At 37.4% G+C, this 18,042-nt stretch overlaps 1 protein-coding gene across 2 annotated transcripts in view; it reads left to right on the forward strand.

Moving 5' to 3' along the window:
* The window catches only part of LOC111153260 (unc-13 homolog C), a 574,799-nt gene that overhangs the window by 346,659 nt on the left and 210,098 nt on the right, over nt 1-18,042 (forward strand). For both annotated transcript variants that reach the window (XM_022512170.1, XM_022512169.1), the window contains one exon: nt 16,668-16,801. In XM_022512170.1, coding sequence (XP_022367878.1) covers nt 16,668-16,801 — 134 coding nt within the window. The remainder of the gene's footprint in view (nt 1-16,667; nt 16,802-18,042) is intronic.

Consider the following 18,042-nt stretch of genomic DNA (forward strand, 5'->3'; position numbering starts at 1 on the left):
TGACATTTCTATAAACTTAGTATTTATTTAGTGCTTTCATTAACTACGCTCATCTCCTTCCATGCACAGATGGAAAAAAGAAAAAAAAAACAGTAGGAGATGGAAGTCAACTGATATCCAATCTTTTTACTGACCCCATTTAGCATGGCTATTAAACATTGAGAAGTAATCAACTTTAGAGAAGCAACACCCAAGCGACTGTCTGTTTTTGCTAAGTCTGACATAAATTTTGGAAATCTGAATTACCCTCAAGCAATTTAGTTCAGGACATATAATCAATAAATTCCTTATAAGGAAATACAGGCAGTTAGGTCTATAGATAAAGCTGGCTTACTTGCATTAAGCTCAGAGAAGAAAATAGCACTTGAAATCTTTAAGGCTCCTTGCAACTCTGTAACTCTGTGAGCAGTCTGACAGTTTACATTATATCCTGACAACATCTGCAGGTACCTGCGTGCTAATTCTCCTCGAATTACCCCTGCCTGCATCTTGACTTTCAGCCTACGTTTGACAAAACAGGAATTGGGTATTTTCTAGTTGATCATTCTGATCTCTAAACTGACATCTTGTCATCTTTTTATTTATAGATTTCAGTTTACAAGCCAGCACTTCAAAGACTATATACAGCTTCCTGGCTTTCAGTCTATAGTCACTCTTTTACCTTCATCGCTGGCTAAAGTAGAAGAATCTAAATTTCTCCTGAGAAGCATAAGAAATCTAAAAAAACAAACAAACAAACAAACAAAAAAACCCCACTGATAGTAGCTTTAAAAAACAAAATATCAATCTTTGTTAAAATGTAAATTTTCACTAATCATTAGTATTTTTTTAAATTTGGAGTGATGATCAAGCATTTTCAGGAAGTGTATGGAATAGATGTTCTTCTTAGATCCAGTGAGACCCACACACTGCTCACTCTCCATTCATGTCATCAACAAGGCATCCTGTTAAGATCCCAAGTTGCATAAACATATCCAACTCATTTCAAAACTTTTTGGATGGTCTGAGGCTTATCAGTAGTTCTTAGCTAGTCTGTTACGGATAAGACTACCTTATAGAAAGTTTTAATATGACGCTATTCAATTGTAGGTTTGCTTGATGTCTCTAATCTTATTTCCATGGACAATTATTGGATGCTCAGGGTTTACCTATGATTTTTACTACAGATTTATTCAAAATAAAAGACTCCTTAATAATGATAATATGTCATATTATTGGAGTTTATCTTACTTATACCGGTTGTCTATTAATATTAACCTCCTTTTTTTAGGGCCCAGATTACTTTTTTTTTTTTTTTTAACTGTTAAGATTTTTAAAATTCCATTTGAGAGAGAGAAAGAGAGTGAACACAATTTGGGGGGCTGGGGGGAGGTGGGCAAAGGAACAATAGACTCCCAGTTGAGCAGGGAGCCCTAGACAGCACTGGATTCCAGGACCAGAGATCATGACCAGAGCCAAAGGCAGACACTTACCTCACTGAGCCACCCAGGCACCCCTCCCCAGATTACTTTTTAAGTTCTTAGTTTGAAAAATGTCCTAAGTAAAAAATAGTAAATGCTTATGTTTTAAAAATAATAATACTGAAATGAACACCTGAGTACTTGTTAACCAGATTTAAAAGGCAGCATCTGTTTCCTCAGAAATAACCACTCTCATGAAGCTCATTCTAATGATCCTTTTGCTTTTCATTATAGTTTTACCACATATAAATATTTACTTAAATTAGTTACTATTTAATTTAATTTGTTTTTTAATTGATATAAGTGGAACCATGCTGAATATATTCTTTTGTGTCATGATCTTTTCTCCTCAGCATTGCGTATTTGAGATTGGTATGTGCTGCTGTATGTCACGGTTTGTTTTAGGCTGGGTCCTCTGGGAACAGATCCTGAGGTGGAGAATTGCATGCAGAAGTGTGCCCAGGGGTGCCTGGGTGGCTCAGTGGGTTAAAGCCTCTGCCTTCGGATCAGGTCATGATCCCAGGGTCCTGGGATCGAGCCCCGCATCCGGTTCTCTGCTCAGCGGAGAGCCTACTTCCCTTCCTCTCTCTCTGCCTGCCTCCCTGCCTACTTGTGATCTCTCTCTGTCAATAAGTAAATAAAATCTTAAAAAAAAAAAGTATCCCCATAAGAGTGCTCTGAACAGTGGACTGTGCAATAGAAATTTGTGTAATAGTGAACGTGTTCTGTCTATACTGCCTTATATAGTGGCCATTGCCACTAGCCACATTCAGCTATTGGATACTTGAATTAATTTAAATATAAATTTAAACATCCAGTAGCCAGTGGGCTAGTGTTTTTGACATCTCAGCTCTGGAGAGACCTATCTGTAAGGAAGTGAGAAAGGGAAGATCAGGCAGACAGAGAGGCTGACTTGGGATATATCAGAGCACACAGCTGATCTTACAGGCAACAGGTGAAAGATTGCTCTTTAGAGATGTCCCCCGTTGACGCAAAGCAAGTGAGCTTTGTTACACAGCATAAGCTATGCTTTTATGTCATTAGTACTTTATCTTAGAAGAGGGAATAATTTAGGTGAATCAGTTCCTTGCCTCGGAGTGCCATTCCCAGCAAAGAACACAACTCTGATCCTTTCGCAACCTGTATTACCAGGGGCGAGGGGGCTGTGCTTGGCCCTGAAGAGGGAACTGGAGCAGAGCTCTGCAGTATCTGCTACACAGCTGGCCATTCACTTTCAGTACACTGTGGAAATTCCATCACATAAATAAATCACAATTTATATATTCTACAGACGATAGAGTTGGGTTACTTCCACTTTGGGGTACTGTGGCTATGGTGAAAATATTTCTCTAAGCATTTCTGTATATGTCTCTTGGTGAATGAATGGGAAAGTGTCTCCAGGATATATATGTGTAAGTGACATTATAGAGAGTTAGAATATGTGTATAATTACCTTCACGTAATAATGTCAATCTGTGTTCTAAAATGGTTGTATATTTTGTAAATTACAACTCTTCATTCAATATCTCAGCTGTGTCAACTGTGAGAGGCTTACTGAGAATATGTGTTCAACCACTCAGCAAGACAAACTTGGGTTTTTAACATTTTCTCCCACCCCACCCCCTGGGTAAGTGTTAAAAATAACTTCTACCCTGCAGTGGTTAGCAGAATTCTGAGACCACTCTCAGTGAATCATGCTCCTATATAATGCTTTTCCCTAAAGTATGGGGGGAAACTTTGACTTGCTTCTAGCCAACAGAAAATGGCAAAAATAAAATAAAATAAAATAAAATAAAATAAAAAGAGAGAGAGAGAGAGAGAGAAGAAAAGAAAAAAAGAAAACATAAACCTAAAACAAAAGTTTAAACCTGCAATTAGATTATGCTATATAGTAAAGGCAAAGGACTTTTCCTGATTAAGGTCCCTAATCAGTTTGGCTATGATTTAATGAAAAGAAAGATTAAACTAGGTGAGCCTGACTTAATCAGGTGACCCCTTAAAAGGACACTTGAACCTTTTCTGAGGTCAGAGAGATTGTCCTGCTTGCTTTGAAAAATCAACTTTCTCTCTGTTCTCTAGATACAAGGAAATTAATTCTGCCAGCAACCACATAGACTTACCTCAGATGAGATCCCATTTCTGGCTAATATCTCGATTACACCCTGGTGGAGCACTGAGCAGAGTACCCAGTTATGCCAAGCCTGGATGCCTGACCCATAGTAGCTGCGAGACAGTACATGTCTGCTATTTAAAGCTGCTAAAGTTGTGGTAATTTGTCGCAAGGCAACAGAAAGTAAATACACCTGCTTCACAGCAAAATTTGTTTATTTCAATTACAACATCTTATTTTCTCCATCGATTTCATTTCCTCGGGTTTTTCATATTTGGAGCAAAAGACTTTATTGTTTTTTTCTTTAAGAGAATTTCTAATCCATTGAAAAGAGACACTGAGTGTACTTCAAATTGTTGCACTATAGTATCCAATAGTAACTGTTTCCTTTAAAAAATTACATTCCTTTTTTTGAGAGAAATTATTTATTTTAAGGATAAAATATCTAATAATCACTTTCCTGAAACATCTAAGAATAGCTAAGCTTAAGAAGATAAAATGTACAGATTTTCACGGTGCTTTAAGATTCCATTAAGGACAAAAATGGTTTTAGAAGCTAACGACAGAAACAAAAGGAAAATGTGGATGACACCGAAAACATAGCCAGAAAAAGCCTACAGAGAGTTCACATTTTATAAAGAACAATGGGGTTTATATCATTTCAGATCAAACCATCTGCTTAGACAAAGTCAAATATGAGTCATATTTTATTCTTACTCATGTAATGTCTATAAAAATGGATGCTCCTGGTACACAAGTGGTTCTTCCTGTCATACTTGGGGTTCTTTGAAAGCAGAGACTAAAAAAAGGAACTTGTCAGTAGTTTGAGACATGACCCCAGAAAGAGAAGTATAATAGGTAGAGAAAATGAGATATGGAAGTCAGAAAAGCAAGAAAGAATAGAAAATGAGCTGCTTGTTTCTGTTGTCACCTGAGGCTCTGTTCCTTTGGGAGCCCACTGGGAAAACCCATAGAGCACACACCTCAGAATTGTTCCAATGAAGGATGGGGAGTGTAATGGGTTGAATGGTCCACCCAGAACCTCAGAATATGACCTCATATTGAGTAAGACTTTTGCAGATGTAATTAAGGTAAGCATCTAGAGATTAGGTAATGTCCTAAATCCAAATACAGATATTTTTACAAGAGACAGAAAAGAAGACACAGACGCACAGAGAAAACATGAGCACATGAATGTAGAGGCAGAGATTGGAGTTCTCCATTCAAAGACCAAAGACTCTCAAGGGTTGCCCAGTCATCAAAAGCGAGGAGAGAGACATGGGAGGAATTCAGTCTCTAGAAAGAAACCACCCAGCCAGCACTTTGATTTTGGACTTCTCACCTCCAGAACTGTGAGAGAATGCATTTTTGTTTTTAGCTACCAAATTTTTGGTAATTTGTTATGGTAGGACTAGGAAGCTAATATAGGGAAGCTGAGCTGTTGAAACTTTCACACTTCTGGGCCACGCTTGAAGGTCACAGAACGACTGCCTCTGACTTCGTAAAAAGCCCCAGCAGCAAAGCAGAGAGAGGCTGCAGCAAGTGCTTGATGTGGGACTCAGCCAACATACACGGAATTATTCACCAGAGATGCACTGATGTCAGGTGAGCTGAAGGGATGCGACCGTGTATCCACAAGCAAAACTGCTTCACATCTCCAGCCATGATTTGGAGAACCAAGTCCCTTCCTTATGAGTCTGCCATCTTAAACTTGGTACTTAAAGGCTATGCTTTAAGAGGAGAAAAGAGCATAGTGGATTAGATATGGACAGTTAGTAGGCTGTAGTACTTCTGCTCACATTCTACCGGCTAGAACTCAGATTTCCACAACTAACTGCAAAGGAAGCTAGGAAGTAGAATTGTTTTGCTTATCTGTCGCTGTTTAATAAAAGATACCAAATCTCAATGACAAAAAAAAAATTGCTCATTAATCTATCCTGCAATTTGGACAGAGCCGATTGGGATGACTTATCTCTGTTCCAGACAGCATTAACCAAAGTGGCTCAATTAGGGCTGAGGGGGTCCACTTCCAAGAGTGCTTACACACATGGCTAGAAAGTTGGTAACGACTTTGATCTGAAAGCTTAGCGGAAGGGTTTCTTGGAATTTGAGTTTATTTCCATGTGGACCTCTCCAAAGATTCATGACATGTGTCTCAAGTGCCTATTGCACTCACTCCCAACACCTTACAAAATCCTTGTGCTGTTATAGTTTCAAGCTCATGCTTGAGGTTCAGAATCACTCTAAATCATGTCCAGATGGAGATGAAGGTCCTTGGGTCCCATTTCTGAAGCATGGTTCCTCTTCATCTAAATGTTTGGAAACTACAGAGCCTGATTGTTGGCTTCTCCCACATGCCCAAGGGACAATGGTGAGATAGAAATAATATAACCAATACAGATATTTATGTTCAAAAATAGGAGACACGTGACACTCACTTGTCCATAAAAATTCTGAAATCTAGCCGGGAACATGTTGTCAGTTCTTAATTGCAGCTCAGTCCCGCTGTCTGGGAATTATTCTCCATGACTCTTGGCTCCATTTGCTGGGTTTGTAGCCTTGCCCTTGGGTCATTTATCCTGCTCCATAAGGAACAGCTCATGGTTACAACGGAGTAGCCTTCTTCTCAGCTTCCTGCCCATAGATGATTCAAAATCATCTTTTCATTTTGTGCTGACTTAATTTTTTTCTGTCCAAACTGATACAATTTAGTTTAAGTATCTGTGGGTCTTGCATTAGACAAAAATGGCACTCATGTTTCTTACTGAGACAGACCTTCTCAATGTGAATGGAAAATCTTGGGCTAAGATTGGACAATGCACTTAAGAATCTTGGAAGTCTTCTGTCTAGTTGAAAGGAACTACAAGGCACAAGAAACTACGAGATTCTTACAAGCCATTTTCTTCTAGCAGAAAAATTCAAAAAGAACTTCCTTAAGATTCTTAGAAACTGTACTAGATATATCTTAAATATTCATAAAGCTCTCAGAAAGCTTCTTTGGACCTAGACATTTTGACTGTAAAGTCATACATGTAAGGTGCCCTGGATTTGATGTGTTCCCTGAAGATATTTCGCACATTGAAAGCCTTAGCTTCTGGAAAGATTAAGGATAAGAAAGTTTTACTTTTGAACCCAGGAAGTACACTTCTGCCTGGAAAATGATGTGTTTTTGTTCTGTTTTGCTTTGTTTAGTTTAGCTTCCCTCTCTCTAGCTATATCGTATTCTACATGGCTATAAGAAACCACTTGGCATGTTCATTATTCTGCTAAATCCATCAGCTCAGAAAATAATTCTATTTTCTATATTTATTGTAGATGACAATGTTGACAAATTTTCCCCACTAAATAGTAGGAGCCATCTTTTACCTGGCTTGAAATAATTTTTTCACTGTCTTTCAGTTTCTCCCTGACAAGTCCTCTGATATCATTAATTACCTTCTTGAAACCCTTCTAGCTTCTGCCTACCACCACTCAGTCCCAAATCATCGCCACATGTTTTAAGTTTGTGCTACATTAAGGGTCCACTTTCTGTTCTACTTATCTGTTGAATAAAGAACTACCCTAAAACATAATGGTTTAAGATAGTAACAGTAGCTTACTTTGCTCACATAAATGCAATTTAAGCAGGGCTGAGTGGTAAAGTCTCAACTCTATTCTTTGTGGTTTCAGCTGATATGGTTCGACCAGAGAGGAAGTTCTACTTTGGACATGCTTATTCATATGGCTAGCAAGTTGGTGCTGTCAGTAGGAACTGTGTACCAAATGTGTTGGTTGGTTCTTTTCTTTTTTTAAGATTTTATTTATTTATTTGACAGAGATCACAAGCAGGCAGAGAGTCAGGCAGAGAGAGAGGGGGAAGCAGGTTCCCTGCTGAGCAGACAGCCCAATGCGGGGCTCAATCCCAAGACCCTGAGATCATGACCTGAGCTGAAGGCAGAGGCTTTAACCCTATGAGCCACCCAGGCGCCCCTGGTTGGTTCTTTTCCACATGAACCTCTCCACAGGACTACTTGGGCAATTTCAGTTTAGTGGCTGGATTTTAAGAGAGATGGTCCAAGAGACAGGACTTGGGAATCGCCAGTTTCTTATCACCTCAGCCTGAAAACTGACATAGGTCACTTCTGTCATATTCTGTTGGTGAAAGTCACCCATATTCAAGGAAAGGAAATATAAACATACGTTTATTTATTTATTTATTTATTTATTTATTTATTTATTTGACAGAGAGAGATCACAAGTAGGCAGAGAGGCAGGCAGAGAGAGAGGAAGGGAAGCAGGCTCCCTGCTGAGCAGAGAGCCCGATGTGGGACTCGATCCCAGGACCCTGAGATCATGACCTGAGCCAAAGGCAGCAGCTCAACCCACTGAGCCACCCAGGCGCCCCATAAACATACGTTTTAATGGAAAGATTATCAAAGAATTTAGTCTTATTTAATCTTCCACAGTAATGTAGATGTGCACTCAAGGAAAAAGGGAAAACTGATTTGGGGAACAGCTATCCACTTTCTGCCACAATTAATTCCAGCCATTTAAAATAGTATCTATGTAACATCTGGATGGCTCAGTTGGTTAAGCATTGGGCTCTTGATTTCGGCTCAGGTCATGATCTCAAGGTCCTGGTATCAAGCCCTGCATCAGACCTCATGCTCAGCAGGGAAACTGCTTGAGGATTTCTCTCCCTCTGCCCCTCTCCCAACTCAGGTATGTGTATTAACCTTTTCTCTCTCAAATAAATCATTAAAAAAAATTAAAGCTTAAAATAAAAAATAATTAAAATCAAACAGTACCCATATGTTCAGGGGTAGGAAGTTATAGTTAGGTGAGACAAATTAAGTTCTAAATATCTGCTGTACACTGTAGTACCAACAATTAACAACACAGTGTGCATTTAAAAATTCATTAAGAGAGTAGATCTCATGTTAAGTGCCTTGTCATAAGTGGGGCAAGGGAAAAAAGCAGAGACATAAGGGAATTTGGGGGGGAGGTGACGGATAGGTTTATTACCTTGTTTTGGTGATGGTGTCATGGATATATGCATATGTCCAAACTTATCAAACTGTATACATCAAACATGCAGTTTTTGTCTATTAATTATACCTCAGTAAAACTATTAAAAATAGTAACCATATACTTTTAAATCAACGTATCAAGTGCTTAAAACTTAGGGGTTATGTTTTCTTCTCTGTAAATTTAATTACAGGTATAATCGCAGAAAATATATTAAAAAGAGACTCAGCATGTGGTCAATTTTTAGGTACAATGTAGACAAGGGACTTCCTATATGCCTCATAACACTTAACATCTGGGGGTTAAAATATTTGGAGAGATCTGATACTTAGGAATTTTTTCTTTACACTGTACTAAAATCTTCTGTATTGAAAATTTTACTCATAGATACTAGTTTTCTTCTTGACCACACAAGACAAATCTAATTTATCTTTTAATCTCTTCCTATATGACAGCCTATCATGTTTTGAAGTCCACTATCATGCTACTCCTGAGTTTGGTCTAAGCACTGCTAGTTCTTTTAAAGGTGTAGTGTCTTCAGTGGAAAATAAATGCCAGCTACATGTGACCGGATGCGTTTTTCCTTTTTGATGTAAGTTTAATTTATATAAAGAGAAAAGGACAAAAACTATGAGTTTACCCACTGGAATCATTTTATATTTAAGGAATGTTCTTTTGCATCTCTCTTGGGATTCAGATAAGAGAGTTATCCGTTAGGTAGACCATATATCATATGCCATAAATTTAATTAAAGGCAAGTATTCACCTGTTACATTAATAAACGTCCTCTTATTGAAGATATTCTGTTGTGCCCGAGTTTTCGCGTCCGAGAGACCACCAAGGAGCCAAGCACCGATGCAATCACACGAGGGTTTATTTGGCAAGCTTAAGCTTGGGCCCAAGTGTACCTGATACAGTGGAGTAGGGACTTGGACCCTGAGCCAGATTACAGTCACAGTTTTTAAAGGCAGAGTAGGGGTGGAGTCAGCGGTGGGTGAGGACAAAGGGGGCGTTCAGAAGGGCTATCAGGGTAAAGAAGACTGTCAGGATATTGAAGTCCTGGTTACTATCAAGCCAAGGCCGTTTTTTCCCTTTAATGAGGCACTAGCATGAAGACAACTGGGAGTTTGCTGGTGGAATGTCACATTCTTGCTATCAAGCATCCTTGGTAGTGAGATTTGGGTTTAGAAGAAATTTAACTTTCTTTACTTTTCCTTCTACCTCAGCCTCCTTCAGTTTTGTTTATGGAGGGGAGGGTGACATTAGGGCTTAAGGAACTGAGTTATTTGTCTCTGGAAATTGGGCTAGGCTCGAGGTGGGTACAGCCTTGTTTTTCTTGGCCTCCACAATTCTACCTATATACTTGCTCGAATTATCAGAAACAGGATTGGCTATATATCATCCTATTTTAATAGAAGAAATCTGAAGTTGAAAAAATAAAATCCTTTTCCAAACTGTACACATTCATGTTAAGCTGAGAACAAAATATAAGTTTCTGATTTTATGTTCAATTATTACTTTTTCAATTAAACCATGCTGTTAAGTAATTTGTATATTTAAATCTAAATTCAGAGTTATAACACTTTATGGTTGTGTATGGATAACTTACCCATGTACAGTCTATTCAAATTCAAGGAACCATTAAATGGTTCAAATTCAAGGAACCATTAAACACTTTAAAATGCAGTTTTGGCAGTTTAAATGTCAAGATACATTGGATTTACTGAAGCTGAAAGGATCTAGTAAAGATTCCTTAAATATTTTGCTAGAGTAAAAGTGAATTATTCTAATATATGCAATTGTTTCTAACTCGATTTGCATAGTTTTAATTTTCAGTAATTAGTCCTATTTAAGGCCACTAGTTGCTCAATTTTTATTCTCAGTTAGCAACGTCTATTAAGTTATTTGAGTAGAACAGTAATTTCCCAATGACTATTAATTTAAAAAGTAATGTTTTACAGAGGGATCTGCATAGGAGTTTATCAGTGCTTGGAAGAGGATCCACATAAATATCCAGAAAGCTATTCCATTTCCTCTTAAAATTAGGGAACTGCATGTAGTTGGAAATTTCTCAGATGTAAAGTGAAACAGAAGCCTTTTGTTATACTGACAAAATGCAAATTCCAGCAAATCTATGACCGATACTGGTTTTTAGGAGGAACAGTAGCACTCTTCTTCCTTAAAAAACAAACAAAAAACCTACTTTTACCTGATTTAATTATAAGTCTGACTCTTCCTGTGAACATGAGGATTTCAGAAGAGCAGAGCTGTATGTGTAAGTCCAGATTCCCAAGCCATACCTCCAACTAAGCCGATTTTGTGTCTGCAACAGAGGCTTTAAAGTCAAATGTATTTCTCATAAGCAACCCAGGTGATTCTGATGTACATCTGTGGACCAGACTTAGAAAAACACTGGTCAGTGGCCGCTTTGAATATAGTCTCAAATTTCACTCCTTAGTATGTTTCTTTGAGAGTCTCATTGCTGCAATACACATTGCCATAGGTACTTTTGCTATGGATTTTAAAACCCAGTTAAAGAACGGTACTTGCATTAAAGAACAATAGTGGAAAAAAACTTTTGAAGCAGGTAGATGAAAGGTCATGAACTTGCAGATGGTCTAAGTAAGTGGTGGGTGGAACTTTGACGGAAGCAAAAAAGAAAAAAACAGTAATAGGAAATGTTGATACCACCTTCAAAAGGATGTTCCATTTATTTATATATATATGGAGATTTAGGTCATCAATTAAAATTATTAATGTTTCCATTTACAGTGGCTCTCAAACTTTTTAATTAAGGGAGCTGTCATAAACTCTGTTAATCAGACTTAATTTGTTCCTTTATGACTTAGCAAACAAAATCCAACTCTGTTTTCTATTTAACTTGAATAATTTTTAACTTGAGGAGAATGGAGGGTAGAACAAAGGACATTCCCTTGAGAACATGAAATTTTCAAGGTCTGGGTGTTCTGACTTTTAGGACTTTATGTGACCTTAGATGGACCACTTTAAACCAGGTCAGCCTTTGTTTTCTCTTCTGTAGAACACAGGAATTACCTTAATTATTTGTAGCCTTTTCGGCACTATAAGGTGATTACAGAACAAAGAAAAGAGGTGTAGTGATGTGAGGGGCGGGGTGTCTATGAGCTCTTGGCAAAAGTTGAAAAGACGTGAGATAAAAAAAGATTTGCATTTCCTTGTGCCTTTGTGTTTCTCTTCTTCCTTCCTCTGGACCAAAATAAATATTTGTTCCAGCACTTCAACCACTCAAGTCAAACATTTAAATCTCTTTCTCTTTTCCTATTTTTTACTATACCTCAGTAGCAAATCCAATGCCCTTGACTTCTAAATCCAGAAAAGCCATGATTATCCTGAGTAGTGACACTGTAAGTTCAGGGCCCCACTCTCAGCAAAGCTCCCAAGCTAACTGGCGGTGCCACCATGGGTTCCAGTGCCACCGTGAGTCCAGTTCAGGCTCTCTGTCATTCCTTGTGGAGGCTGTTTCAAATCTTTACTATTTATTCCTCCTTTTCTCTCAGGATAGAAATTCTTAGCTATTCTTTCTCACCATCAACAAGACTTACCTGCAAGACTATCTTCTGACTGGAAGAAGTCATGTTTTTCATTTGTTTGAGGCCGATGCTCCCACATACACTCTGGATCCCTTCTTTCCCATTTCAGCTCACTCCCCCACCTATATCTCTCTTTCATAAAATTGTATTATTTTCCTTATTCGTATTTTTCTCTAAGGTCTTGCCTCTGGTCATGTATCTCCCTCTCTCTGAGTAATCTTATTTACTCCATAATTTCAGCTACCACATATACCCTGGAGTTCTTCTAGCTACATCAGCAGTCTAGGATGTTACTTAAAAATCCAAACGTATCCACCCAGTTGCCTTCTGGATAGTCCCATTTGATTTTCCCTCTCTCTCTCTTCTTTCTCACCACTTAGGCAATGAATTTGGTCAACTTCACTTTTGGTCAATTTCATAAATATTTTCATGAGTCTATCAGTTTTCCTCATTAACTATTTCATTAGTTTAACTTCAGTTAAACTTCTTGCTACTGACAAATCATTTAAAACAAAATGTAATTAAGTAGTCCCATGTTTGACATCTTCTACTAGTCCTCCTCAAGTAGGGTTTAAATGTTAATTCCTTGGGGCACCTGGGTGGCTCAGTGGGTTAAGCCCCTGCCTTCGGCTCAGGTCATGGTCTCAGGGTCCTGGGATCCAGCCCTGCATGGGGCTCCCTGCTCAGCAGGGAGCCTTCTCCACACCCCACCCCTGCTCTGCCCCACCTGCCTCTCTGCCTGCTCGTGATCTCTGTCAAATAAATAAAATCTTTAAAAAATAAAAAATAAAATATAAAATAAATAAAATAAAATAATAATAAAATAAATAAAATTAAATTAAAATGAATAAATAAATAAATGTTAATTCCTTGACCTGACACACAGGTCCTAAAGGATTTAACCACTGTAACTATCTTTGTAGCCTTTTGTTTCCCAAAGTAAGTTCAGAGGAAGATCATTCTGCGGGAAGTTGTGCAAGAATGAGATATGGGGAAGAGGTAGGGGATGGAGGGTTTTGTCAAGTTCAAATACACTTGAGGAACTAATGCTCCATTTTTAGCTCTCAGAGTAGTGGTTTTCAAACTAGTCTGAGTTAGTAACACAAGCATTACTAGGAACTTTATTATATATGCAAATTTTCAGGCCTCACCTTGGACCTGGGGTGTCAACAACTCTGGGGTGAGGACAGCCTGTCCGTGATTGAGCAAGCTTTTCTAACAGTGCTGCTGAATGCTAAAGTTGGAGAACCACCATCTTAGAGAATCACAGGGCACAGTAGCCTGTTACTCCAGGAATCTAGAAAACATTGATTTAACTTTGTTTTAAGCAAGCATTTTCTCACTTGCTTTGAGCATGGACTGTGTGTGTGTGTGTGTGTGTGTGTGTGTGTGTGTGTTTATAAATAATGCTGATATCCACTAGAACCAATGATAGAGAAACACAGTCTGTCAAAAGGCTACATCCTTGTATCCTAACATTGCTGGTAATTCCGTAATTATGTATCTGTCATGTACTTCTGCATTTCAGTATCACCTTACTTTACTAAATATCTTCCCCCAACCCTTGTCTAGCCAACTCCTTAGAGGAGGGGTTTCAAAATTATATAGTTATTAAACAAATACATGGAATGCCCCATATTTTATAACCGATCTGATATGTTGTGTAAGCCCTACATTAACATGAAGATGGTATCTGTTATTTTGATAGATTTTTCCTCACATGTAATGGTTCTTTCTATATGGAAATCTATCTTCATATTTTCTCATTTGACATAGTGTATATCTTTTCAGCTTGTCTGGTAAAGCTTTTCTGTATTGAAATATCCTTTATAAACATGACCATTAGAAACTTTCTTCGACTGATTCTACACTTTGGCAACTTTTCCACATTCACGAATTCTCTTCTCTTATACTCTCACAGCTTTTATCATCCCTTTTCCTTAATAGTCCATTAAGAAAATAAGGTTTAGTCACCATAATTCTAATCATCATAATCAAAATCAATCTACTAAGTTATAGTTTTATGAACTAACTATATTCCCATTTTTTTCCTTGGCTTTAATGGGTTTATCATTATATATTATATGGAGTATAAATATATAAGATACATTTTTCTTATGATAAATATTAATTTTTAAGGGTTTCAGTAAATACTAATGCACTTATTACTAGCTTCCTAAATTTCTGTTACCATTGTCTTATATTTTCTGACCATAAGATCAAATGCCCTGATAGACCTCTAGGATATTAATAAAGTGTTGCTTAGGAAAAAATTAATCTTTAAGAAATCTGGTAAATATTTCAACATACAGGATTGCATCCCATCCTTTTAAACATGCAGGCTGTTAAAGTGCACTATTAAATTAGGGATAGCTTGATTTATTTTAATGTTATGGGATATGTAAAAACTCAATGATTCAACATCCAGTTTGGTTTATTCTGGGGCAACATACAGAATTTGATGAAAAAACTGTACCATCTGTAATCCTCTAATGTCATAAAAAAGTATAAGGAAAGTAGGATTTGTGACAGCTGAGGGATTTTGAAATTCATACATATGCAACTACTTTATTCTCTCCTTCTTTCTTTGTTACTCTTTGCAGAATGACAATAAGTGATTGTGATGTTAGACATGTCATCTAGAGTCATTTGCTTTCATTTAATCATATTACTTGAAATAACCTAGACATATAGTTTGGCTGTACACATATCAGGACGATTAATGACAGTATTAATCAAGGTCAGATGCCTTTGAGAAACAAATGCTGTGGCCATCAGAACTAATTTTATTTACAACCTTTATAATCTACCAGGTTCTCTCGATTTTTAAATTCATAGAGGAAGAACTCTATTGAACTTAATCTAATGAGTAAATAATTACATTATTGTGATAATAATAAAATTTTACTCATCAAAGAAAGATAAATTTAAAAAGAAACTATAACTTGAAAGTAGGCAAAGCTGAATATTTGCAAGCCTGTATTGCCACCTGATTTTCTTCTTGAGGGTCTTCCAATGTGCCTTGAGGTACCTTAGGAATTGAAAGAGGAAGCCTGCCAAGAAGTTTCAAGTGGTTCTCCAGGACCACATTCTTAAGAACCTTTGGAGAGTACTTACAGTTCATTCTGGCAGTCTGAAGTAATTTGTGCCAGCCACTGATTTTTGGACTAATGTAGCTCTCCAACATTTAATATCTGTTGCATTTTGAGCATAAATGTAAGTCAGCAGCACTTAGAAGCACCTTAGGAAAATACATGTCCCTAAAGATACATTGTATTTTCCTAAAGGTACATTATAGTGTATGGAGGTCTTTACTAGTAAGTGGATTCAACAGAGGGCTAATATCTTAGCTTAAGTGAGAGCAATAATGTGGTGCTGACTCACTCAGGTCGGGTTATGTGTCTGAGGCAGCAGTTACAAGATATGCATTCAGCCTTTCAGCAGAGGGTAGCTGATCTTTGGATGAGACATAATTGGAAATGGCAATAGTTTGGGCCCCAAAAAATCTAATCCACCTTTTCTACCAGAAAACCCATGAATTTCCTGAGCCACAAATTGAAGTTTTCAGATACCCTGGACCTATAAGCTTGTAAATCATTTGGCAAATATAATTGGGGGGGTGGGGGGAGCCACCTGTTTCTTACTTATTTGTATACTTGAGTAAAAGTTGGCTCTGCCTTCATCTGTTTTGCCTCATTATTTAAGTAAGTAAATGTAAATGTAAGTAATGTAATTTTAAGTAAATTGTAAGTAATGTAAGTAAATGTAAAAGAAGTTCTCTAAGAAGATTACCCACCAAAGAAAACAATTGTCTGTGTTGAGTATGATGTCGATATGTGAAACATACAAGATTGTTACTGTACTCTGTTCATCTCATTATAAACTTAGATCATCCTGGATAACTCTCTCAGAGGTGAGAGCTGGAGAATTCAGTAAGCATGATAAATCAAGGATTCAAATATGATTTAAATATGCACACACACACACACAAGAAAGATACGTAACTTTTGGTTGACTAGGTGCATTTGTAGGTGGAAGTAGAGTGGTCCATGCCATTCAGAGAACACTTATATACTGTAGAATTTAATGGTACTGGCTTTGTTACCAGGCAGCCCTGAGTTCTGCACACTTACCACCAATGTGACTGTGGACAAAATATTTAGAAAGGATAAATTATACACACACACACACACACACACACACATACACACACCTTTGTACACACAGAATTCAAACCCTCTCCTTGGAAGAAGCCACTTTAAAGGGATGATTTTTACAATAATAATGAACTGCAATTTAGAAAGCACAACCTCCAATTCAAAACCAAAGATGTAGAAATGCAAGCCTGGCCTGGCTATTGTGACTTTATCCTATGGGAAACCTGAATTTAATAGTTTTGGCTCACATAACCTAAGAATTTTTCCAGAGCCACTTTTTTTCTAATCCTTCCATTTGACAGTGAAAAACTAAGGTCATATCATTTACTCTTTTCTTTTACATGTTGTGTGACCTTGTGAGCAGAGTAAGAAACAGGACATTCCTCGGGAAGATCAAGGACCGACCACCAAGAATTTGGATTTTTGGCCCCAACTGATTACACTGATGGTCACTATTATTGATGAGGATAAAACTGCGTACACACCTGTCCTAAATCAGTAAGTACATTGTCTTGGAAATGAATGGATTTAATTTCACTAAAGTTATGAAAACATAAAATATGTGAAGATGGTTTGTACTCATGATTTATACTCTCATTGGAAAAGTTTGTTTTCCAAAATTAAGCTATATAAAGCAGGATTTTTGTATGTTTAGCAGTAAATATCAATTTGGTGATACTATGAATTTTTAGTTCAAGCCCCATAGAGTGAGATTCTTTGGATATAGAGACAAATAGTTCCCCAAATTTATTTTTATTTGATGTAGAAAAGTTTCTTCATTTGTTCCTTACTTAATTACCTCCCTGTCTCAAAAAGAACAACAGCAACAACAACAAAACCCACAAAACTATCCCATTGCACTTCCCCTAGAACTAAAATGTTGAAAAGTTGGTAGTAAACATATTTCAATGTGACTTTGTAATAATAAAGATTTGTCAAAAGAACACCTGCTTTCAAAGCAGTTGTGTACCATGGATGTATTGCAGTGTGTAACAGAATGAAGTCCATTTTCTCAAGTACCAATGTTAAGCCTATGACCCCCTGCATAGAATTTGCAAATTATGAGCAGAGAGACAAGCAGATGACTTGAAATTCATGGCTATTCTAGAATAACAGATTCTAGAAGAGTCTAAAATTATTAATTTATCAAAATGCACTGGCTATGAGAACTTGGACAAATTATCTAATTACTGTGAGTCTCAGTTTCCTCATATATTACTAGATAATATCAAAGGTCCAGTCCAACCTCAGCGTTGCCTGTTTAGGATTTATCATATGCCTACATGTCGATGGCTATATAGCAGAAGCAAAATAACAGCTGAGTCTACAAAACTAGGCACTTGCAATGTGATTAATGGAGAGGGTATCCTCACTTACTGGTAATACCTGGAATGCTCTGGGCAGCAAGGATAGCAATAGACAAACCATGAAGTAGAGCATGCAGTAGATTCAGACTTCTTGTAGAGAACTTGTTTTATTGTTTCTCTATAATGGTCAAAACAGTTTCAAACAGCTTATGTTGAATTCAACTGAAATTTCAGTGACAGAAGGAATAAATGTAAGTCTCCCAATTTTCCTCCGTTGCTTGTTCCATAACTGTCGATTTTCACCTGCCCCCAGTTCCTAACTGTGAAGAAACTGATCCTTTTTGATATGCAACCATGATAACGTCATTAGGTTTGCCTTTATACGTTCTTTTCCCTTGCCCTGTTACACTCACCTTTTCTGCCTCAAGACCT

Source organism: Enhydra lutris, unplaced genomic scaffold (genome assembly GCF_002288905.1).
Source record: "Enhydra lutris kenyoni isolate GAN:26980312 unplaced genomic scaffold, ASM228890v2 scaffoldscaffold31, whole genome shotgun sequence".
Lineage (NCBI taxonomy): Eukaryota > Metazoa > Chordata > Mammalia > Carnivora > Mustelidae > Enhydra > Enhydra lutris.